Source organism: Syngnathoides biaculeatus, chromosome 15, assembly GCF_019802595.1.
Source record: "Syngnathoides biaculeatus isolate LvHL_M chromosome 15, ASM1980259v1, whole genome shotgun sequence".
Classification (NCBI taxonomy): Eukaryota; Metazoa; Chordata; class Actinopteri; order Syngnathiformes; family Syngnathidae; genus Syngnathoides; species Syngnathoides biaculeatus.
Genome location: NC_084654.1, coordinates 9,670,760 through 9,696,470, shown reverse-complemented (window position 1 = coordinate 9,696,470; position 25,711 = coordinate 9,670,760). Strand labels below are relative to the sequence as shown.

Here is a 25,711-nt window from a genome sequence, read left to right as displayed (position 1 = left end):
GAGCAAACACTAAGATAGTGAACGCCCCCTTCGACCAATGTGAGGAACATCAGACGTATGTATTGTGGTCAATCAGTGTCATCCAGTGTCAACAAACATTACAATACAAGTACATAGCAAGCCAACTATTAACTATAGATTTGAAATGTTGCATCCAAGTTTTTTTAAAACACAATGATATACTCGTGTGTTTTTCTTGGTGTAAAATTGAATTATTGCAGAATATCTTTCACAATGCATGTTGAAAGCTGAATGATGCTCCCACACAGTTTTAGGGTTGCTGCTATGTTGCCTCCTATATTTAAAATACATAATTAGCTTTTAGTGCACTTTATCATCTGTGCTTTCATCCTTGATCAGGCTGTGCAAAGGTGGAATTTTAACATACACCATCTCATCCTGCACTTTATATTTTGGCTTCAGACCAGACCTTTTTTACCCCAAAAAGAGAAAATCTCGTCCAGTTTCACCATTTTTTCTTCTGTTTTTCACATACCCGGGTGTTTGTAATTTTGAGTGTACCCCTTTAAAATGGAGGGGGGCGGTGGCAAGTAAACAAGGAAGTAGGTGTGTGGCCAGGTGTGACCTACCAGTAGCTAGTTGTGAGAGGCAGTGTGCTGCCTTGTTTAAAAAAAAAAAAAAAAAAAAACGTCAGGCTGGAGTTCTCTGCGCTGGATCTGTTTTCCTCTGCGCTGAGAGAGTGCGACATGTGTGCAAATGCGCAGTTGCGCAGTTTAGAGGGAACATGGCTTCCAGGCACTCCTCAGATTACTTGCGAACTGCAAGATGTTCAAACTGTAAAACAATTGTGTCACTTGTCTTTTTGAGGTAATACATACGGAGCAATTTTCACAAGAGCTTTTTTAAGAACATTTTTTAAATGATGTTCTTACCTTCCAGAAACCCTGATCATCAAAACATTTTTTATCTTGGGGGGGTCTCCAGATGTCCCACTTAAGTATTACCCCTTTGAACATATCCAGAGAAGGACAAACTTTTAAGTGACATATAATGTCATTTTGGATTTCTTGTTTGAATATTCTCATTTTGGCTTTTTGATCATGTGTTGCTTTTTTGCAAAATTTTATCAAACAGGTTAAGGAAATAGACAGTAAATGCTATAATTGTACCTGTTATGATCCCCATGGTCACACTTACAGTTACTGTGATGAAGAGAACACAAATATGAAATACGGCATACCGGATTGCCCTGAAAATGAAAGATGACTTAGCCAGTGGCATGCTTTGTGTGTCAAAACTTGCCATTGTGAAAAAACATTCTTACGCTGTGTGATCATCACACTGTTTAATCTGCAGGAGGAGCTGTGTCAGCCAACCCAGTAGACCAGGGAGTCCATGTGTGCTCAGAACGTTGCAGGTGTCATGGCACTCAAAGGCAAACAGCATGTGGTTCTGGGTCATAATAAGATATGTAATGAGATGGATTGATGATAAACTGTCCCTAATGTATCCATCACTACCTTGAGGTATCGGAATCCAATGGTTGACACACCAGCAGCTGTCAGTCCAATTGTCATGGCCTCCCATGGGTAACGTATCGCTGACATGGAAACCCCGACAGCAACACCGCCAGCAAGTACACATGACTGAAAATTGACCTAATAGGAGAGGGACAACATAAGCGAAACGCCTCTGTGAAACTAATCAGTCCAAACAATCACTTGAACGTACTGGATTGACTTTTCCCTTTGAGCTTGAAAGTGCAGAAACAGCAACAGACACTACAGCACTGACAGCCAGGGCCAGGTAGGTGCTGCACACTGCCCCCAACCTCCTCTCGGGAAAGTGATGATCCACGAGGATAGAATTAAAACTTGGCCAGAACAACCAAAGAAACACAGTACCTATAAGACCGGAATACCATTAAAAGTAAAGTTAAAATTAGGTTTGTGAGCAAGGGGGAGAAAAGTGATAACTCCTGACATGTGTGGGTGTGAGCAATATAAAAGATTTATTGTTAAGTTTAAAAGCACACACATTACAAGAAGGGTTCCAAAAGAGTGGAACATTTCAGGAACTTTTCATTGTTCATTCAATAGCTGCATATCACCTATGTTTCTTGCGTGTCCTTTGAGCAGTTTATGAGTGAGTGTTATATAGTAGTATTATATTCAAGGTCACACTCATTAGTACTTGTAAATGACAGATGCAGTCCTGCTCACTACCTGTTTATTTATTTATTTTTTGCATAGCCTATACAATCTGAAATTGAAATGTACCAAATTTACATTGGCCTGTTCATGAATTTAATTAATAACATTTGGCAGTGATGACAGCTTCAAATATTTCTTGTATCCATCAACAAGCTTTTTGCACTTCTCTTGGTGTTATTTTCTCCCACTCTTCCTTTAAAATTTGTTCACCCTCTTGAACATTTGCAGTTTTATTTTCACGAATGGCAGATTTCAGATCCCCCCCCCCCCCCAAAGATTTACAATGTGGTTAAGATAGCACTAATCACTGGCCATTTTAAAACCGTTTTTTTCTCCCCTCTTGTTACCTCCCATACTTCGAAAACATGCCTGGTAGGTTGATTGAAGACTCTTAAATTGCCTGTAAGTGTGAATGTGAGTGAAAACAGTTGTTTATACGCATCATCCGATTGGCTGGGAGCCAGTTCTTGGTGTACCCCGCCTCCTGCCTAGAGTCAGCTGGGATAAGCTCCAGCACGCCCATGAGCCTAGTGAGAATAAGTCGTTTGGAAAATAGATGGATAGATATTTTTACCGCTCCCTAACCTGTAATTAAAGCAGGCTGGCTGAATACTTTCTTGTCTTTCTTCTCGACCTCATCAATGCCTTACAAAATCCTATCCACTCCCTCCAATCTACTAATTTGTCATATATGGTAATAGTTTTGATTTGCTGGTTGATTTATTTTGACTCCCCTTTGCTACAGTATACTACAAACCCAAATTCCAATGAAGTTGGGATGTTGTGTAAAATGTAAAAAAAAGCAGAGCACTTTTTTTTTTTTTTTTTGCAAATCCCTTTCAACCTCCCTGTACATTCAATTGATAATGGTTTCTTTGTAAATGAGCGCCAGTAATAGATTGGCCTTGCAGGAGTCCAGACCAGTCATCCACTGAAAATATGTGGTAAATTTTGAAGCGCAAAATACAACAGCAAAGATGCTGGACTGTTGACTAAACAAAGCTTTACATCGTGCAAGAATCATGACGAATTCACCTGCAAGGCATCAACAATTAACTTCCCAAAGACATGTTGGGTTTTGCTAAAAGGAAAAGGTGATCTAATGAACTGTAAACATGGCTGTGTTCCAGCTTTCTTGGAACATGTTGCAGGTATTAAATTCAAAATGAGTGAACATTTGCAACAAATACAAAAATAACTTCATTCGTTTGAACATTCAATGTCTTGTGTTTGTATTGTATTCAATGATTATATGTTAACAAGGATTCACAAATCACTGTATAATCTTTTTATTAACATTTTACACATCCCAACTTCATTGAAATTCTGGTTTGTAGGCATGCATATTCACCCCAGTATTGAAATTAAAAAAATACTTACAGTGTATACAGTGAAGAAAATAAGTATTTGAACACCTTGCTATATTGCAAGTTCTCCCACTGAGAAATCATGGAGGGGTCTGAAATTTTCCTCGTAGGTGCATGTCCACTGTGAGAGAGATAATCTAAAAAGAAAAATCCAGAAATCACAATGTATGATTTTTTTTTTACGATTTATTTGTGTGATACAGCTCCAAATAAGTATTTGAACACCTGAGAAAACCAATGTTAATATTTGGTACAGTAGCCTTTGTTTGCAATTACAGATTTCCTTTCCTGTAGTTGTTCACCAGGTTTGCACACACTGCAGGAGAGATTTTGGCCCACTCCTCCTCACAGATCTTCTCTAGAACAGACAGGTTTCTGGGCTGTCGCTGAGAAACACGGAGTTTCAGCTCTCTTCAAAGATTTTCTATTGGGTTTAGGTCTGGAGGCTTGCTAGGCCACGCCAGAACCTTGATATGCTTCTTACGGAGCCACTCCTTGCTTTTCCTGGCAGTGTGTTTTGGGTCATTGTCACGTTGAAAGACCCAGCCACGACCCATCTTCAATTTTCTGACTGAGGGAAAGAGGTTGTTCCCCAAAATCTCACAATACATGGCCGCGGTTCTTAATACTGTGCAGTCGTCCTATCCCAGGTGCAGAAAAACACCCCCAAAGCATGATGCTCCACTCCCATGCTTCACAGTAGGGATGGTGAACTTGGGATGGAACTCATCATTTGTCTTCGTCCAAACACGGTTAGTGGAATTATGACCAAAACTTTTTTTTTTGGTCTCATCTGACCACAAAACCTTCTCCCATGACTCCTCTGTATTATACAAATGGTCATTGGCAAACTCAAGACAGGCCTTGACATGTGCTGGTTTAATCAGGGGAACTTTCCGTGCCATGCATTATTTCAAACCATGACGTCTTCATGTATTACCAACAGTCAACTTGGAAACGGTGGTCCCAGCTCTTTTCAGGTCATTGACCAAGTCCTGTCATGTAGTCCTGGGCTGATTGCTCACCTTTCTAAGGATCATTGAGACCTCACAAGGTGATATCTTGCATGGGGCTCCACTCTGAATGAGATTGACTGTCATGTTTAGCTTCTTCCATTTTTTAATGATTGCTCCAACAGTGGACCCTTTTTCACCCTTCCCGGCCGTGTGGAGTTATATAATTTTGTCTCTGGTGTCTTTGGACAGCTCTTTGGTCTTGGCCATGTTCCAAGTTTGAGTCTTACTAATTGTATGGGGTGGAGAGGTGTCTTTATGCAGCCAACGACCTCACACAGAAGCATCTGATACAGGATAATACATGGAGTGGAGGTGGACTTTTAAAGGCGGACCAACAGGTCTTTGAGGGTAGGAATTCTAGCTGATAGTTGTTCAAATACTTATTTGCAGCTGTATCACACAAATAAATCGTAAAAGAAAAAAATCATACATTGTGATTTCTGGATTTTTATTTTTAGATCCCTCTCACAGTGGACATGCACCTACGATGAACATTTCAGACCCTTCCATGATGCCTAATTGGGAGAACTTGCAATATAGCAGGGTGTTCAAATACTTATTTTCTTCACTGTATATGTACTTTTTTAAATTAAACAAGATTACGCTCTTGAAGAAGTTAAGAACGTTTCAGTCTCCGGTTTTATATCACCATCATTTTTCAAATGTTATGTCAATTCTTGTAAATTGACATAGAATGTCCTTCTTTAAAATTGTTGGAAGTATGGATTCAGTGACATGCACTTGAGTGGTAAAGTCACTGATGGTGTAGTGGTGACACACGCCTGACTTTGGTGCTGGCAGCGGGTGATCGATTCACACTCACTGACGGTGTCAATATCTGCCCTGTGACTGAGTGGTGACCAGTTAGGGTGGAGTCCACCTTTTGCCCAAAGCTAGTTGGGATAGGCTCTGGCTTTCCCGTGACTCTTGTGAGGATAGGCGGCTTGGATAATGGATGGATGGATAAAATTGAGTGTCTTACTCAAAGATCAATAGGCCCTTAAGTCAGAATCTTAATTCTTAACCATTGATGACCATGGTAGCCTACTCTATGGCCGCATGAGTACATCCTTACTCTGGGTTTGTACTTAAAATACCATTTGAAACCTGAATTAGTAGCACATCGCCAGCTACACACCTAACATGGAGAACAATCCTGTTTTGCTGTCAAATTTTTCTTTCTCGAACCCTCGTTCTGCTTCTTTCCGATAGAGAATCCACGTCACCGTGAGACCAAAGAAAGTTCCAAAGATGTGAAGCACCATGATTGAGTCCAAAGGCTGGACCTACAATTGACATTGTTAGTTGATTCCAAAAAGTGCTTGTGAGGATAAGCAGCTCAGAAAATGGATAGGTGATCTTATAACAATGTATGTACTGTATTTACCAGTAACTGTGGTGCAATTTTGTAAGGTCTTATTATTAGGTAAATTAAATTAAATGTTGCTTACCAGAAGCAAGGTCAGCAGGAGCCACTCATTCAGGACAAAGGCAAAAACCTCTATCAGGGCCATGAGAATTAGGTGGACGGGATTTGTTTTGCCTTGCACAGCCCCGATTGAGATAAGAACAGAGGCTGTGCACATCTCAGCAACCACCAAACTATGTTAAAATGTTCATTACACTATGTTTCAGATTTCTTGTGAGAGAAAATATCAGGTGCAAGATCATGTGCATTTGCGACCATATGAATTTAAAATGGAATACAGTACCTTCTCAGGTCAATCCGAATCATCCCTCGGTAATACCAGGACTCAATGCCATCGAGAATGAGGCCCCACTGGATGGCCAGGACAGCTATAAGAAGGTTGAACCCTGAACCACTGAAACCATACCGTACTAAAAAAGTGCTCAAGAAGCCAAAACCCAAAAAGACAATCACATTCAAATCCTGGAACACTGGAAAAGAGAAGAGATACTACATTTTATATTGGAACCCAGTGCAACACAGTTAGAACATACAGTATGTACAATATCTTGATGTAAAACATTATAGCATTAGCCCCTAGTGACTAGTGCAAGGACACATCCCATGTAATTTCCATTTGATTCTTCATCAGAGTGGCTCTACATTTACATGATCAATATTACAATTGAAACACATTGTGACATTGTGGTTTCTCAAATTTTTCACTAAGGTAATAAAGTGGCTGCAGTAATGGTGATTCTTAACATTTTTGCGGTTGACTTGTTCCTGTAAATTGGAGGTCTGAACGTTTGGTGCTATTGCAGTCTATTTGTTCAATATAGTTTGAGGTTGTTGTTAAACATTTAGATGGAACCACTTAGATGAGGTAGTGTGTTTGGTGAGTTCAGTAACAGTTTTTGAAGTTAGGTGCATCAACTCCCCCTTCTGTATTATTTTTCTGAAAGGTGGATAGGTTACTTCTGTGTTTACTATATTTAGAATTTAATAATTTAAAATGGAAGTTTCTAGCATTTGGAATCATTTTAAAATGTGTTTGAATGTGCACCAAACAATTGTTCCGAGTAGCCATCCTTTTTTGGAGTCCTTAGATGGAGTAATGGAGAGTGCTCCCACTGGGACTGGATCGTCTCTGCTGGGTGACTTCAATGCTCACGTGGGCAATGACAGTGAAACGTGGAAGGGCGTGATTAGGAAGAATCCAAGTGGTGTTCTCTTACTGGACTTCTATGCACATCACAGGTTGTTCAAAACGAACACAATGTTCAATCAGCACCTCCAAATCTGAGACCATGGTCTTCACTCGGAAACTGGTGGGGTGCCCTCTCCAGGTCAGGGATGAGATCCTACCCCAAGTCGAGGAGTTCAAGTATCGTGGGGTCTTGTTCACGAGTGATTGAAGAATGGAACTCAAGATCGACAACCAGTTCGGTGCAGCATTGGCAGTGATGCGGATTTTGTATCGATTCGTTGCGTTAACGAAGGAGGTAGGTTGAAAGGCAAAGCTCTCAATTTATCAGTCGATCTACGTTCCTACCCTCACCTATGGTCACGAGCTGTGGGTCATGACCGAAAAAACAAGATACCGGATACAATTGGCCGAAAGGAATTTCCTTCGCAGGTGTCCAGACTCTACCTTAGAGATAGGGTGAGAACCTTGGTCATCTGGAAGGGCCTCAGAGTCGAGCCACTGCTCCTCTGCATTGATAGGAGCCAGATGAGAAGGCTGGGTCATCTGATTCAGATGCCATGCCGGACGCCTCCTACGTGAGGGTTCAAGGCACGTCTCAGGAAAAGGAGACCCCATGGACGACCCAGGACATGCTGGAGAGACTATGTCTCTTGGCTGGCCTGGGATCGCCTCAGGATCACCTTGGAAGAGCTGGATGAACTGACTGGGGAAAGGGAGGTCTGGGTGTCCCTGCTAAATCTACTGCCCCTGTGACCCGACCTCACATAAGCATTCGAAGATAGATGCATGGACGTTAACGTTTAACTTGAGAGCTATTGACAAATACACATGTATTGATATGGAATATAGGATTTAAAAATATATTTTCTCAGTAACAAGAGTCCTATGTATAAAGGTTTCCTGACGTGCTCGACGAAATTCTCATTACATCCTCAAATAAGAAAGCCTAAACTGGTAATTCAGAAAATATCAGAAATGCCCGACAGAATTTTTACGAGAAAACAAAGTTACAATTTTGCCACACTTTCCATACCTGCCAGACTTTCACTTCATTATAAGAGGTTACTTACACTCTCGATGACTTACCTGGGTAAACATTGCTGAATGTATTCCCATTCATATTGTTTTCAATCTCAACACAAAAGTAATACACAACAATAAAGCCCATCTGCAAGGAAAGCAACAAAGGAGCCAAACGAGAACGCAAACTTGGGGCGTACTTCGGAGCCATAGTAGATTATTTTGCTCCAGCAGACGTATGTTTCACACTGATGATATGAAATGGGGTGCAACCCAATTCGCAGCTTTTTATCATCAGCTACATCTGCTGCTCAACAGAGAAAGAGAAAGGAAGTCTACTTAACCATTTGAAATAAAATTTCAATTCTCCATTCTTTTTCAAAGCATTAAATACAAACAAACAAATATTTATGACATTTTCCACACACGATGGACAAAAGTAGTCCATTTACCTTGACTCATTGGTGTCTGGAAAAAAATGAATAAAAAAATTGGTAATGAGAGGAGACATTTTTAAAATTTAAGTAGGAGAGATTATCATCAACAATACATGTCCAAATTTATTATTATTAACATTTTTGAATAATACAAACTCCAATATGTAATTTTGTTCAAATGTTTTTAAGCATATGTTTATTAGACAGCTTTTCAGGTCTGCAACAAGTTGTTTGTATTCATCTTATACATAGACATCTTTGTTTTTAAATTCCAACAAAACTGCAGGGGACTCCCAGACAGAGCATGCATTTATTAAAGTTAAGTGAAAACTTGAGAAAAATTAAATGCAAAATGTTTTGGAAACTACATAAAAGTTTTCCAAAATGTCCATATTGGTGAAATGTGAATCTTTCAGGCTCTTTGAAATGCAAACAAAAACAAGTGCAGAGAGTTCCCAGGGTCACAACCTCTCTCCTGACGTTACCCAAGAATTTAAATACATATATAAATACTTCCTTGCAGTTGAACCAGTTTAAAATTGATCTTCATCGGATTTTATAAAATGTTCAATGTCAATATGCTTCAAAATGTTCGAAATGCCCAACATTGTCGATGATAACCAGCCCCACTGATAATTGGTCTAATGCTACTATTTTATCTATATGTGAAATACTACCTGAACGCGTCTGCAAATGAAAACTGAAATACATTACTCAAGCTGCAAAGCATGAATATACGTTTTTAGATTTGTATGTAATGACACAAAACATTTTTTTGATGAGAAGAAGCCATAAAGAATATCCAAAGAAACCCCGCCTCTACGTGCACCTGATTGGCCAATGAGCAATATCCCGATTTGTCCACAAACAGCGTGATTGGCTCGCCGATGAGCCATTTCAAAAGACACTGTTCTCTAGTCATGGCGGACGGGAAGTGATCGAGTGGTCGTCTCGCACCATAAGTGGCTCATCTCGATATCCGTCAAAGAGCGAGGCCTCGGTGAATAGATTGATTGGATGTCCCAAACGTCTGCCAACTAGACGCACGTAAAATATAGCGCGGCCAGGACACAAGTGAGCTTGCGCTAAGAGCAAAGGAGGAGGTTCCCCGAATAGAGTCCTTTATTTATTTCTTTCTCGCCAGTTGGGAAAAATAATTATAGCGACATATACTACACCACTTCATTTATTTTCGTTGCCCGTATACGCTAGAAAACTGGATAAGATTACGGTGGTTGCTCGAAGGCCAAAGCCAAGTGGAGGAGGATGAAGCGGCGCAATGCGGACTGCAGCAAACTCCGACGGCCGGTAAAACGGAATCGAATCACCGAGGGTATATACGGCAGGTAACTTCTATGGAGGCTGGCTGACGGATGTGTCGTCCGCACGCCAACAAATGGGACCGCTCATTAAAAATTGCCACAGCTTGACAGCTGTAAAATGAACACTCTTCCCAATGTTTATGTTGATACAAATGTATTGCTAGCGCCAGCTAACTAGCTGCTATTGATAGCTCAGTGTAGGCTAGTGATCGCTTTTCGTTTTAAATAGCAGCTAGCTGTGTACAGCTAACATGTAGCGCTAGGCCACACATGAGCCTGTTATGAACCATATAACAAACCTGTCATTCGCTGCCACGTTATTGGTTTAATATCAACTGCAGTGGACATTTTGGACTGGACTTAATATCGACACTGACAATTTCGACTGTCAGCTCAGGCCAGTTGACATCTGTCGGCCAAGGATAATTCATCCGCTTTGCTTGAGTAATTCATGATCACTAGCATCAAGGTGTGTGTACTTTGTGGCAACAAACTACACGGGTCGTACTTGCATAGTGAGACATTATTTCATGCTTCATTTACATGATCGAGGTATGTCGCGATTAGGCTCAGTTATTGAGTTACAACAAGGTAGAAATTGATTGGTTGATCTCCACAGCCACACCTGACAGGTTCAACCTCTCGTGGTTTTCAATATATGAAGTGAGCCAAATGCTAAAGGGCATTAGTTAGACGTTTCGAGTCCTTGAAATATTGATAAGGCACACTGCATTACTTTAGATAAAACAACTACTCGTCCTAAGATCAGACAAGTCAAGAGTCCCGGGTTTCACCTTTTGCTACTAAGTCAACACTGCAAAATTAACTTCACAAGCTATGAAAGAAACAGGAACATAAAATATTGCAGCACATTTTAAGGATCTCAACAGTTGACTCCATTGTCATTTTGAAAAAAAGTGAAAGAGTATCATGTCAGAGTCCACAAATGCACCTTTTGCAAGATGTGTAGTCACGATTTAAGGATCCACATGATTTATTAAAGCCTCGTTATATTTCACAAGATACTAAATGGATAAAATACATTCTCTCAACAATCAGCTCAGAAAGGTAGCCTACTTTGCATTTATCCAATACATATTCTCACTGTTACAACTGTTTACAATTTTGACATTCCATGCAGTAGTTCAGGGGTCACCAACCTGGGGCCTGCGAGAACACATCAGCAGCCCATAGACCTGTTTGGAAAATAGGTCTCCAGTAATGGGACATTGAAGTTTCCTTGGAATTTCTTAGTTGTAATCATTTGAACATTCAAACACTTGTGGAGATTTTATCGAAATTGTAACATCCAGATATTCTTCTGATCCTACTCTGTTTAATCATTGTTCATAATTATTGTAAACAATCATTAACATTCTTACTCTCTTTACATAGGTGAATATCTTTGATCAAATTACCTTTGATTGAAGAATCAAATTTATCTCAGAAGTGTATCACATCATCAGCCCTCCACATTTTGCATGTATTGGTTCCCAAGTAGTAGCTCTCAATTTCAGAATTTCAGGTTGGTGATCCCTGCAGCAGCTGATTGCTATTACATTTCCAGTAGTCATTTTAATAATGTGTAATAATGTGTCAAATTATCTCTCATGTTTGCAGTACTTTCCTGTACCTGAAGTTCCTGGTGGTGTGGGCATTAGTGTTACTGGCTGACTTTGTTTTGGAGTTCAGATTTGAGTACCTCTGGCCCTTCTGGCTCTTCCTCCGAAGTGTGTACGACTCTTTTAGATATCAGGGGCTGGTGAGTGGATATTTATTAAACCGCCGTAAACCTTGACACTGTAGATGCTAAAGTCTGTTTCCAAAATGTGTAATCAGAACCATATTTGAGAGAGAAGCACAATGATGTGGAAAATTGTCATGAGAAAACCTCAGGTTTACTCCTTCCTGGCTTAAGAACATGTGCTTTGGTATTTTAGTGCACTACAAGTGAAAACCAGACAGGCAGTGCTTTTAAGAGATAGTTTTCTCTTTGAACGTGAACCAGTTAAATGTGTGAAAATATGAAGGACTTTGTGGACAGACCAATTAAATGTTTTGCCAGTTTCATTTTTTTGCTATGGTGCTCTACACAGCTGTTGTCAATGTTTTAAGGTTAGATGATGTATGAACAACTTTCTTGTGTAGGTTTGATGCCTGTCTCTGAAATGTTGGAATGTCGGGGTAGACTGGAAATCAGCATTAAGATAATGCTAATAATAATAATTTTGTTGTGAAATGGGATTTATTCTACCCTTCTCTCGCTCTCTTCTAGGCCTTCTCAGTATTCTTTGTGTTTGTGGCCCTTACTTCGGACTTCATTTGCCTCCTCTTCATCCCTGTGCAATGGCTGTTCTTTGCTGCCAGTACTTATGTGTGGGTGCAGTATGTCTGGCACACAGGTAACACACCCTTTGTGTTTTCACGTTTATTTTTCATACATACTTTAAATGACTAATGGATACATATCGTATGATGAGCCACGCTGTACACCTTCACCTGTGACATACACACCCTTTGGAAGTGATCTGTACACTGATCACACAACATTCCACAATCTGTTGTCGAAAGTTAGGCCCCAGGCAACCAGATTGTGTGTAGTTTAGTATAGTGTCGGGATCCTGACCAGTCTCTCCTGAGGCACCTGAATCAGTAATGGTGTGGTCATTGAAACACCACATGGGTTCAAAGTCTGTTTGAGAGAGAGGGGTGGGGGTTGGGGATATAGTTTCCTTTAATCGGTTAAGTTAAATCACCCCAATTTAAACTAGATTGAAATGATCTATTGTGATTGTGCAGAATACAGTATAACAGACATAATACAAGTAAAATAACTATGCCAAGGTTGGAATTTATTTCCTGTATTAGTGTGTATGGGAAGGCAAAGCATTTTTGGACAAGAATGATTTTTTTTCTGCTTTGACTCGTCTCAACCTGGCATTCTGATTAATACTCAGTTTGTGGATTAATAATTAATTAGAATTGAGACCTCTGCTATGGGTTGAAATTAAACTCACAAATCTCATTCCAAACATCACATGACTAAACCTGGAAATTGGAATATTGGGCTCCCTAGCAACTAGCCCAAGAAAAGCTTGACTACATGATGATTTGAACCATATTCTTGTTGCAAGTTTTTGTTCCAAACATCATTTGAGCCTCTGTCTCCAGTCAAAAAGTCAAAAGTAAAGCCAGTCACCACAGTTATGGTTCATAAGCACCACAACAATATGGGATTAGTCACCAATGCCCAGATCCCAACTTTTACATGAAAGCTGCACCAATCTTCTTTTCTTTTCGGCTTGTCCCATTAGGGGTTGCCATAGCATGTTGTCATTTACCATGTTAACCAATCTTGTGCTTCCTCCTCTATTGACCCGCTATAATTTTGTTGAACAAGGTGGTCAAAACCTCCACAGCCACCTTTCCAAGATGATTCCAGACCGCCACAGAAATGTCATCAGGACCATTTTTCATCCTCTTTAATGCCTTTTTACCTTCCCCTTTACTAATCATTGCCACTTCCTGGTCCACCACACTTGCCTCTTCTACTCTTGCCTTCTCATTTTCCTCATTCGTCAATTCCTCGGTGTTCTTTCCATTCATCTACAGACACCACTCTACACACTTCCATCTCTAGCCTTAATCACCTAACCTGAGGCACATCCTTGCTATATCTATCCCTGACTGCGCAGCCAGTTTTCTTTTCTCCTTCAGTGTCCAATCTGCCATATATATAATCATATGTCTTTTGTTTAGTCTTTGCCACTTCTATTTTTTGCCCTACATCACATCTTAATATATTCTTTTCTCCTCTCCTCAGTCCTCTCAATGTCCCACTCCATCATGCCTAACCTTTCCTTGAATGATTTCTTGGACTGTGAGGTTCTACCACCAGGTCTCCTTCTCGCCTTTTCTGCCAGAATATATGCCAAGTACTCTTCTGCCTGTCTCTCTGATTACCTTGGCTGTAGTGGTCCAGTCTTCTGGAAGTTCCTCCTTTCCACGAGACTCTGTCTCTCCTCTTCCTGAAAAGCCGCACAACACTCATTTCTAAGCTTCCGCCACATGGTTTGCGGCTCTGCCTTTTTCTTCTTTATCGTCCTTCCCACCACCAGAGTCATCTCACTAACATGCTATGCTTTTTAGCCACAGTCTCTCCTACCACTACTTTGCAGTCAGATTATATCATTTGCACAAGATGTAATACACCTCTGTGCTTCTCCCTCTGTTCTTGTAGGTCACTCTATGTTCATGCCTCTTCTAGAAAAAAAGTGTTCACTATTGCTATTTCCTTCCTTTTTGCAAAGTCTACCGCCATCTGCTCCTCCAAGTTCATTTCCTGGATTCCGTACTGACCCATTACTACATCATCATCCCTGTTTCCTTCACCAAAATGTCCATTACAATCTGCACCATTCATGACTATTTCTCTCTCCATGATTCTCTGTAGTACTTTGTCTAGTTCCTTCCAGAATTTCTCTTTCACCTCAAGGTCACATATTACCTGTCCAGCATAGTTGCTAATAACATTATATATAATACCCTCAATTTCAGGTTTCAGTCTTATCACTCGATCTGATACTCCTTTTACCTCCAAGACATTTTTGGTGAACTCTTCCTTTAAAATAACCCCTAGTCCATTTCTCCTCCCATTTATCCCATGGTAAAATGGGGAGGGGGTGGGGTGGGGGGAGCATGCACTCATCGCCACAACTGCCGTGGAGGAAGCAAAAGAAAGACCATGAATAGGAGGCCAGCTTGCTGGAGCGCGCCTTTATGTGCGTGCGATCGATGCATCTGCCACACCTGAATCAAGTGACGAGATGGATGATAGCCTAATGTCTTTTTTTTTTTTTTTTTTTGGCACACCATCACGTGATCGACCACAACTGCCTCGGCAATTAACCAGTCGAGTAAAATGGTTCATCAATTTTTTTTTTTTTTTTTTTTTTTGTCAAATGTGTTTTTATCTCTAGGTTTCTTCATTGTAATTTTGCCAAATTGAACACTTCTATAACTTGTAGTACAAATATTTTTCTTAACTGTTTAACTGAAGATACACAAAGGCTGTTTTTTTTTTTTTTTTTTTTTCCAAAATGGCTTATCTTTGATGCAAAAATTGAATTTAAGAAATCCAAACTTTTCATATCAAGAAAAACAATTCGTTGTAGGTTGTTCAGTGAAACGTCTTATTTTGTCTTTCATATTCAAAATGGCTTTTTAACCAAGCAAAAATATAGTTTATCCAAATAGTAAAATCCAAGTAATAGAATTTTCAGGAGGTTACTCGACTACCAAAAATATTAGTTGGCTGCAGCACTACATTTCACATTCTATTATCATATTTGTGATTCATAAAATCCCTGCTGTGGACCCATAAACTGTCCCAAACAGACTCACACCATTGCCAAAAATGAAAAGTTATGATTCAAGACATGGGTTGCTTCCATTTTAAGAGGCGCAACATATTACAGGCCTAATATAGTTGTGATTAACTGGACCGAGCAATCTTATGATGGCTTTGGAACCCTTTCAGCCAATCAAATCTACATCATAGGCAATAATCACTGAAATCACTGACTATGCACTGACCAGATAGAGAGCGTGTAAGTTGAGTAAAATAGCGAGACAGATCAGAAAATTTGAAACAAATGATGCTTAAAGTGGTCATTTGTCAGCAGTTTGCGGTCATTGTTTTGTTTACGCTTTTGTTTCTTAGTGGGAAGTTTCCACTGGGAGTACTTGTTAAAATTGGATATGGGAAATGCTATTATGAAACGAAACTAAAGGTTTGAGCAAACATAATCTCCAAAACACTTCACTTAAAATTTTTATTAAAATTAAAATATATAAAATCGTTTTAGATGTCACTGTTTTGTGAAGATTAGGCATCTTGAAGACAAAAGGGGAAACTTTCATTTTCCTATTACTTCTTGTTGTGAAATGTGGCCACTCTTTAGTAAATGAGAGAACATTACATAATTCTGCTTGTGTTTCTGATTACCAGGACAGAATTTAGATGTGTACAATTATTATGCTCTATTATCATTATATCAATAACATTAAAAAAAGCATCAATGATACTGTCATTCATCATGAAAGTTTAGAGGAAAAAATATAATTCTAAAAAAATTATTGTGACAGCAAGTGAGAACCCAAATATTGTACGAGTAATTTTAAATATAGAGTAACAACTGTAATAAAATCTGCTATACAGCAGACTGCAAAGCAAGGACCGTGATTTTGCGGTGGATTACTGAATCTCTATTCTGTGATAAAATGGTCCACAAACTTGGAAGATTTGAAATAATACAAAAAATATTTCAACTGCAGACTTCTAGCTTTAATTTCAGGTAATTTCTTTCCAAATAAGTTAAATGGTGAAGAATTATACCCGTTTCAGGGTTGGCACTGGGTCAGGAAATCTCCTGGCCAACATTGCCAAACAGTACAGAAATCGCCGAGCCACACGTGTAGTTAGCCACAACAACACACATTTATGTGGCTAATTAGCCAGAAGTAGTCCTCGTCACTTGGAAACCGATAAGCTTTAACAATGTGGGCCCAATTAAAACTACCTAGTGATTGATAAGGACTGGGGCTGAACGATATGAAAAAATACTACTGGTTGCAAGTTTTAAAAAATCTTTTAAAGAAATCTTGCGAATGACAAGATAAAAAAATACAAAGAAGAAGTTTTATCTTCAGCAGTATTCATTAAACAAGAAATAAATTATTCTATTGTATGACCAACAGAACATTGGAAATACGCAACAAATAAAAAAAAAATCCTTTTGGCCAAGCCCAAATGTTATGATGAATTGATATAAAGAGCAATACAATATTTTACTCATGGTCCGATGTTAGGCCTTTTTGACATGGTCCCCATGAGCCAGGTTGTGGTGGACCTGTCAGAACCTTTACTGGGCCTGTATATTTATGACGCAATATGTGAAGTTTTAGGTATTACAGTGGTTCCTTGGTTTTTGAACGTCTTGGTTTTTGTACATATCGGTTTTTTGAACGAAAATTTCAATTTTTTTTTGCGGTATTCGAACACCCCGACCAGCTGACCCACGACGATTTGTTATTGTGCTTTCAAAAGCACCCGCGAAAAACTGCCGCAGTTGACTCACACACACGTTTCCCACTACTGTAGTGACTTTTTTTTTTCTTCAAATTTAGCAACATTAACCCCCTATCATGGCTCCAAAGAAGGCAAGTGGAACTGCAAATAATAAACCTTGAAGTTTAAAAAAATTACCAAATTATTCAAATATTTACTTAGCACTGACATTCCAAGTATGATATATCTTATGTCTTGATGTTGTGCACACTATGGACTAGGGATACTCCGATCAAAGTTTTATGCTGACGATTCCCGTACCAATAATCGATGAATGAGATGCGCTGATAGCTGCTGATACTGATCATATGGATTAGCTGTAAATTTTTCAATGTAATTATGGTGAGTAGGGTTGAGTGATTATGGAAAAATGAAGTCACAATAATTTAAATTTATTAAAACCATGGTTAACATGATTTGTCAATTATTTCAAAACATTTGTTGAACTACTAAAATTCAACATTGAAAATAATCAATAAGAACAATCAGAAAATAAATTTGTAAATGTATTAAAATAATGTAAATGAGAAAAAAAGACAAAAAATGACAAGATATGAAAATTAATTGACAGAAATGTTTTTTTTTATATTCATAGTTTTAGAAATAAAAATAAAATATTTCATTCATTCAATTTTAGTTTGTCAATACATTTGTTTTTTTTTTAACTTTAATTACCTCAGGAGACAGAATCACGTATAAAGGGAGGCGTGCGATCGATGCATCTGCCACACCTGAATCAAGTGACGAGATGGATGATAGCCTAATGTCTTTTTTTTTTTTTTTGGCACACCATCACGTGATCGACCACAACTGCCTCGGCAATTGACCCCAATGCAATCTTTTAAACGTTTTTTTCAAGTATACATACGTTGTATATTTGAGTGAACAGCATGGGATAAAGAAAATATGGACATTTACAATACAATGGGGATTTTTGACCCCCAGCGTTAAGTTCTGGTTTGTTTGCATGCATGCACATAATATCGTTGCCATTATTTATGTTTTTGTCCTCAGAGAGAGGAGTCTGTCTACCAACTGTATCGCTATGGATACTCTTCGTGTACATAGAGGCAGCCATCAGGTTCAAAGACCTCAAGAACTTCCATGTAGACTTGTGTCGCCCATTTGCTGCACACTGGTGAGCCACTGCATACTTAACTGTTTTTTTTTTTTTTCATACGATCTAAAAGTACTGCAGGCCTCCTTCTATTACAAATGCAAATGTGTCCATTGAGCTAAGACATTTATATTAGGGGGGAAAAAATCTCACCACCACAAACCACCTAACAAAAATATTAGTGTATGAACAAATTGCTTGGCATCCATCTAGTAGCGTTGTGCTGCCTGTCACTTTGTTGCTGAATTGTAAAAAAACTATAGAATTTACCCAATACATTTAACACAACAGTTAGCAGCCACTTCAATTGGGTAAATTTAATCAAATGTTTTGAGTGAGGTTTTCCTTAATTTTGTGCTTCTGAAGTAATGTGGGGTGACCTGTTGCGATGCCAGGGGAGGCATGTGAGACCCTCAAAAACATGATTAACAACATTAATCCATTTGTTCTTTATTGTAGATTCATCTAGATCCCTTTCTTTTGTACTTTCTTCAGTGTTTATCAGGATTAGATTTTATTATCCTTTATATACAATGTTATATAGAGGTGTAACCGCGGGGGTCTTGCAGTAGTGTTATTTATTTTTTCTTTTTCCTGTGGGGGTCATAACAGAAAACAATTGAGAAGTACTGCCTTAGTTAAATAGCGATAAAATACTTACCTGGATAAAGTTTACCATATTTCTGATTATATTTCAACCAAAGAACGTGAGTTTGAGGTGGGGGCTAGAAGACTTTGTGTCCCTCTCATAATACAAGCAGGTACATGTCTAAGTAATTATTGTTTAGCTAAATTTGTTTTATCATACAGTGCCATTTTCTTTTTGTTTGTTTTTTGTACTTATTGGCTAATTCACAACCAAACAGAACAATCAGTTGTCACCAATGGGCGATGCCATTATGTGCTGATGAACCAATGAAATGTCACCCAATTGGTGCATCATGCATGTTGCATATTGTAGTACCAACGGCTTTCAGATGGATTTTACTCAATTTTTCTTGGCAACACTTTTTACTGTTGTCAAATAGGTTGTATAGGTAAAACTTACCCTATTGTTTAGGGTGCTTTCTTTACCTATCAAAAATTAATAAAGTAAATTTTAGATGATGTTGATGTGTCATATTTACCACTCTCCAAAATTGGTTTTACAGTGTGGCATAGATAGATGAATAAACATTTGTAGTGAATAAATGAATTTTTAAGGCTATTGAGGGACATTACATAATTTCCTGTTGCACACCTAACTGTTCATGGCACAGTATTTTGAAATTAGTGGTCTGGATGATGAAAAGCATCATATTTTTTATCTTGTAGTGTGTAGTCCATGTAGTATACTGAATGGTAAACTTCATAATGTCTGCATTTTTAATCATTAAAACATTTTATACTTCAGTAGTTTTTATTGTGAATTGTGAATTATTATGGAAATAATGTGATTGATTCAAAGTTGTATGTATTATGCTTTTTATAGCATTGGCTATCCAGTAGTGACACTGGGCTTTGGCTTTAAGAGCTATGTAAGCTATAAGATGCGCCTTCGGAAGCAGAAAGAGGTACAGAAGGAGAATGAGTTTTACATGCAGCTTCTTCAGCAGGCTCTGCCTCCAGAGCAACAGATGCTTCAACGGCAAGAACGAGAAGCAGAAGAAGGTGAGATTCAGGCATGCGTACTATATGTACCTATTCTGTATGCATTAAAAAAAATCTCTTCAAGCAATCATAGATGGAATTGCACAACTGCTCTTTTTGTCCAACTTGAAATAGCCCGATTGTATGATATGTATTTAAACCTTTTGGAATTCAATTTATGAATAATTCTATCTAATGTCATTGGATCGCACCAGAAGTCAAATGCATTGACAGAGCTGTCTAAAATAATAACACTGCATTTCTGTTTATATGAACCACAACATCCCCACCCAAAAACTAACAATCTCGTTTTGGAAATTAAAGTAGGATACAATCTTGTCTTTTAAAATTGTAATACTGTAATGTTAATATACAGTATTTGCCAAGAGCATCAAGAGAGGTTGGAATTGCTTCGTGTCTTTCCCAATCTCTGAAGAACACGGAAGAGAAACTCACAGTAAAACTAAAATGGGAAGGAGATGAGAAACGACGAAAAAGAGCTTATCGCTCAACTTGGATTTTAACCCATTGACATGAAAAGACTTCCTACTTTGACCAAAGCACTGAGAAACCTTCACTTTCTACATAGAGTAACTATATGTGCGACTTACTAGTGCACTGCAAGTAAATATAACTGACAACATATTGCTGATATAATTATTAATTATTTAATAAAGATAAGTCTCCTAGAACTTTATTGGTACTCTTTAGATCGTGCCTGGAGTAGCTGTGATAATCTCCAGCACTACATGACCTGGAAAAGGATGAGTAGCATTGAGAATGGATGGATAGATGTTTGCTTACATTTTCATTGTCATTTTGAATCCTCCAACAATGAGTATGTTCAGTAAAGGCAAAGATTTGAATTTTTTGACACAATGTCAATGGCCATGATTTAGATGATCAGATCACATTTGCACAAATTTAACTAAATTCCAAAAGGTTCACATTTTTTTATCGTCACTTTATGAATGTATACACCATTCAAATATTTTTTTTCAAGTTTTTTGTTTTTAACTTTTGTTCCCAGTTGAAATCTTAATTTCCGTCATATCAATTTTAATTTTATTTAACATTGTATAGTAAAACCCAACCTGACTGTGTTAATATATCAGAAATCTCTTTAATTTTATTCTTACAGCAGCAACTAAAGGAATATCTGACGTAGACACACTTCCAGTTTTACAGAATGGTGCCCCTGCCAATAAAAAGACCTCGGGGCCTTTGCCGGAGTTAGAGTATAGAGAAAAAGGGAAAGACGGAAAATGTGGCGGGGAGGGTAAAAAGCAGCACAACAGCATCCTGCCATCATCAGTGGACTCTAAACTCCAAGAGATGGAATATATGGAAAACCATGTGAACAGCAAGAGACTGACCACTGAACTCGGCAGCACAGAAAACTTGCTTAAAGAGGACAATAATTCCTCCTGCTCATCCACTTCCTCCTCCTCTTCTAAAAATTACAAAAACAGCAATGCCACAATGCTCAACTCCTCTCCCCGTGGCCACAGTGCTGCCAATGGCAGCGTGCCATCCTCTACGCCATGCTCCTCTTCCACAGGGAAGAATGAGAAGAAGCACAAGTTAGCAGTGGGGAAGGGGACATCAAGTGGCTCCAACAGAGACCCTACAGACAACTGTATTCCCAACAATCAGCTGAGCAAGCCTGAAGCACTTGTGAGGTAAGCACACGCACTCGATGTAGAATGGGTGAAGTGATTATTTTATTCACTGCTGCGTTTCTTCAGGGAAAAGAATGACATTATAGTGCAGGTTATGAAATGAATGTGTTTGATCGAGGGAAATAAGTACTGTATTGTAATTGCTTCACTGTCAACCAGCTAGAACACTGGCCCGTACAAGCTGTGATGTTACCCCTGAGGCACACAAATAAGTCCTGTGACTAAAAACAACAACAAAAAGTAATTCTCAATTGATTTCAGTGTATGAAAGAAATCAATACCATCCATTCCACCACCTTTGTTGGACACAAAGCTGTCAAAGCCTGTCAAGAAGAAGGCGAGACTGGGCTACAACTCGAGTCACCAACGACTGCTCCGGACAGTGACTGAACAACATTTTTTGATCATCAGTGTGCAATAAACAATGGACAAGATGATTATGTTCCACTCTACTACCAAATGTAATCATCAAAGTTTTTATATTTGTTCTGGTCAGCTGATGATGTCCATAGTGAAATTGGACCATGATTCAAGTTTCAATTTTTTTTTAATTGAGTCCTCTTCTAGCTTTTAAGTGTTGACAAATGGTTCAAAAGTACTTTCTCTCTTATGTCACAAAAAACAGGGAGTTTATTATATTCAGTCTAAAGTTGAAAATCAAATGTGCCATCAAATGGGGGAAAAAAGATGTGTACTACGGCCTGGGAATGGCCTCTCAGTATTTGAATGGGTCAGTATAGGTCTGCTCATGGTTTCATGTGCGACAGATTGGAGCAGGACGTTAAGAAGTTGAAGGCTGACCTCCAGGCAAGCCGGCAGGTGGAACAGGACCTGCGCAGCCAGATTGGCTCACTTGGCAGTGCTGAGCGCTCAATACGTACTGAGCTGGGTCAACTCCGCCAGGAGAACGAGCTGCTGCAAAACAAGTAAGTGGTTTTAAGTCATTTCTGCGAATTCCCAACAAGGTCACGCTTTTTAAAATTTGGGTTTAGAGTTATGGCTTGAAGCCGTATTAAATGAGCACCGATAAAGACCAGGAAAACTCTCACAATGAAGTCGATTCCAAATATTTGTTTTCCTGTGTGCATGGAATTGTAGGCTCCATAATGCTGTACAGGCAAAGCAAAAGGACAAGCAGGCTGTGGGGCAACTGGAGAAGAGGCTCAAAGTTGAGCAGGACGCGCGTACCACTGCTGAGAAACAACTCGCAGATGAAAAGAAGCGCAAAAAGCTTGAAGAAGCTACGGCAGCCAGAGCAGTAGCTCTCGCTGCTGCTTCCAGGTAGCGTATTGATTCACTGATTTACAAAAAAATATATATATATATATATATATGTATTTATTTTTCCAAGTCATCATTTTTTTTCCCCCAACTGATTTAGGAGAATTTTGAATCGCTGAATCAAAAAATGACATCTGTTTCTTGTTCCGGTCAGGTTTTTATGAGAAGTTGATTGGTTTACAAAAAAAAAAAGATCTGATTTTCTTCTAAACTGATTACATTTTTGACATTATTGGATGATTTTTCTTTATATAGCTCATCTAAGATTGTTCTTTTTGAGAAATAAATCATTTTCTTCTGCACACCCAGGTTGAAAACCCCTGATAAAAAGTGAAAATACATGTAAGTTTAAAAAAAACAAACTTGTCCTGATTGAGCAAAAACAATGTGATTCTTAGATTCTCCGCCTCAAAGTTGTCCTAAATCAGTAAAAGAAAAAATAAAGACATTAAATTTATCAGTGATAATGTTAAAGTATCTGTTCTCTATCATCTTTTTTTTTTTATATATATATATTAAATGAAGTCTTACTGCTTTTCAGAGGAGAATGCACAGACACACTGCGACGGCGGATCACAGAATTAGAAACAGAGTGTAAGAAACTAAACCTGGACAACAAGCTTAAGGAAGACCAGATCCGAGACCTTGACTTGAAAGTCCAGGTAATACAGTTTTTTTTTTTTTTTTAAGTACTTGGTGTCAATAATAGACAATTTGGACAGCCATTAAATGCAACTCTCCTAAAACCTGCAGCAACTGCAGATGCTATTGCCCTTCCCCTGAATGAGTATGGCCTCTCTGACCTTTCAGGAGCTTCATAAATACAAGGAGAATGAAAAAGACACAGAAGTGTTGATGTCAGCGCTGTCAGCCATGCAGGACAAGACCCAACACTTGGAGAACAGCCTTAGTGCTGAGACCAGGATCAAACTGGACCTCTTCTCTGCACTGGGAGATGCCAAGAGGCAGCAAGAAATTGTGCAAGGTCTGTAGTTTTGAAGACCCAGGTGTGAGGTAGCTAGATTGGGATTTCTAGCACCTCAAATTTTACCTACTAAAGACACAAATTTAACGATGATGACATGATTGATATAAAAGGCATATGTAAAGATCCTGTATATTTCATTTAAAAAAAAGATGTTGGTTTTGTTATACGAGTGTCCTGTTCAATCCAGTGCTGCTTCCCATCATGACAACCAATGTGGGATTAAGGGCTTGTGTATTGATGAAGACGGCAGCTAGCAAGCTGCAAGAAGTGAATTGCAGGACACATTGACCAGTCACTGGTCAAACGTACATCAAGGTGATAAATACGCATGCTTCAATTCGGTGCCAAGCAGCATTAGGGAAGAAAAGACTCGATGCATCTCTGCAGCCAGGAAAGTCTGTGAGCCTGGCTTCTTTTTCAGCAACGACTGGACAGTGGATTAAAGCATGTTATGAAGTGGGGGGAAAAAAACGCTACCACTTAGACACGGCAGAATTGGGGGCGCGTATTTGAACTTTGAGGTTTTGACACAGGCAATTTTGATTTTCCAGCGTGGTTAGGGTATGCGATATTCGCTTGGCCACATCCTTGCCACATTGGCAACGTGGCGAACAGGCAGCACCAAAACCTGACGGAAAAGACTGTTTTTAGAAAAAAGACAATGAATGAATGAATGGTTTAAAAAAAAATAAATAAATAAAATTGCAAAGCCGGCCTAATGATCATAAGCAGTGCCGCTAGGATGATTTTTTTCCTCCATTGAAATTCAGCGGGACAAAGTCCTGATGAAACATGCTGATTTTTAACCGAACCTAGGAATTTAACACGTTCCGAAGGGTTAACAGTTGGCAATTGCTGCCAGTGTGTAATCGGAGTGAGAAGCTATGATGCACTGCCCTTTGTGAGTGATTGGTGGTGTAGCACTGATGTCACCACAAATCTTATATGAATGCGAGAAGCTACAATGGCTGTCTGAACGTTACACGATATTGTCCTGTTTTGCTGAGTGTCGCCTGAGAGGTACAAGCTGATAAATGCCAACCCTCCTGTTCACCCGTATGCCAGGAGTGTAGGGAATGTAATGTACAAGCGGCATCTGCTGTCATGGGATTGACTTTTGACTATTTATGTCTCCCCATAGGTCAGATCCTTCAAAAAGACCAAGAAATAAAAGATTTGAAGCAAAAGATAGCCGAAGTGATGGCTGTCATGCCCAGCATCTCATACACAACTGACACCAGCAGCATGACTCCCGTGGCGCCCCACTACTCCTCCAAGTTCATGGACACCAACCCCTCTGGCTTGGACCCCAATGCCTCAGTTTACCAGCCACTCAAAAAGTGACCGCTTTGTTCTATCCCTCCCTCCATTTTCCTTTATTTTTTTTATTTTTTATTTCCCAGGCCCAGCACCTTTCTGTCTGCTCGGCATGTCTGCGGCTGAGAATGTTTTTCTTGGGTCATTATTTTCTCCTTGCCAGGTCAGAAGGATGTTGTATCGTGTGTAGTTAAAAGAAATTAAAAGACACCACATCAACTAGGAACTCTGTTTTTTTCTCAGTGTGTAGTGAAACCTCACACGTTTGGGGCTGAATCAGGCGTACATCTCAAGGATGCTGCTCTGTTCTTACCCTCATTATAGCTCCTGGCCACAAATTAAACTGGATTTTACCCGGGGAATATCTGATTAATAATATGAGTGCAACACAGAATTCCCATCAAACAGATCCAAATTGCACCCTACAGATTTTTTTTAAAAATCTCAAGGTAGCAAGAAAAATCCGAGGAATGTAGTGCAAAGTGAGCACAGATCCATTTAGTTTTTTTTTTAAATTTATTTTAACCCACGATCAGTCTCCAAGTAAGCAATCACTCTGCTGCTGTGGTGTGTTGGCCAATTGTTTTTAAGATGTGCGATTCTGTGTGTTTGCT

At 39.1% G+C, this 25,711-nt stretch overlaps 2 protein-coding genes across 4 annotated transcripts; one reads left to right on the top strand and one right to left on the bottom strand.

Moving 5' to 3' along the window:
- Positions 1-80: 80 nt before the first annotated feature.
- rhd (Rh blood group, D antigen) lies at positions 81-8,547 on the bottom strand. Its single transcript, XM_061843095.1, has 10 exons — positions 8,262-8,547; positions 6,270-6,456; positions 6,009-6,159; positions 5,696-5,843; positions 1,693-1,865; positions 1,482-1,619; positions 1,286-1,413; positions 1,131-1,210; positions 894-967; positions 81-795 (listed from the first exon to the last, which is right to left on the bottom strand). The coding sequence occupies exons 1-10, from the start codon at positions 8,404-8,406 to the stop codon at positions 769-771; spliced, it is 1,251 nt and encodes a 416-aa protein (XP_061699079.1). The 5' UTR covers positions 8,407-8,547; the 3' UTR covers positions 81-768.
- Positions 8,548-9,523: 976 nt separating this feature from the next.
- Positions 9,524-25,316, top strand: maco1b (macoilin 1b). Of its 3 annotated transcripts, XM_061844268.1 has the most exons (12): positions 9,524-9,978; positions 11,350-11,479; positions 11,575-11,716; positions 12,230-12,356; positions 18,098-18,221; positions 19,672-19,850; positions 20,971-21,511; positions 22,279-22,437; positions 22,610-22,792; positions 23,334-23,454; positions 23,603-23,777; positions 24,922-25,316. In XM_061844268.1, the coding sequence occupies exons 2-12, from the start codon at positions 11,436-11,438 to the stop codon at positions 25,122-25,124; spliced, it is 1,998 nt and encodes a 665-aa protein (XP_061700252.1). In that variant the 5' UTR covers positions 9,524-9,978; positions 11,350-11,435; the 3' UTR covers positions 25,125-25,316. The 3 variants fall into 3 exon arrangements, with proteins under 3 accessions (XP_061700252.1, XP_061700251.1, XP_061700250.1); XM_061844267.1 differs by lacking the exon at positions 11,350-11,479 and having other exon boundaries at positions 20,974-21,511; XM_061844266.1 differs by lacking the exon at positions 11,350-11,479.
- The last annotated feature ends 395 nt before the right edge of the window (positions 25,317-25,711 follow it).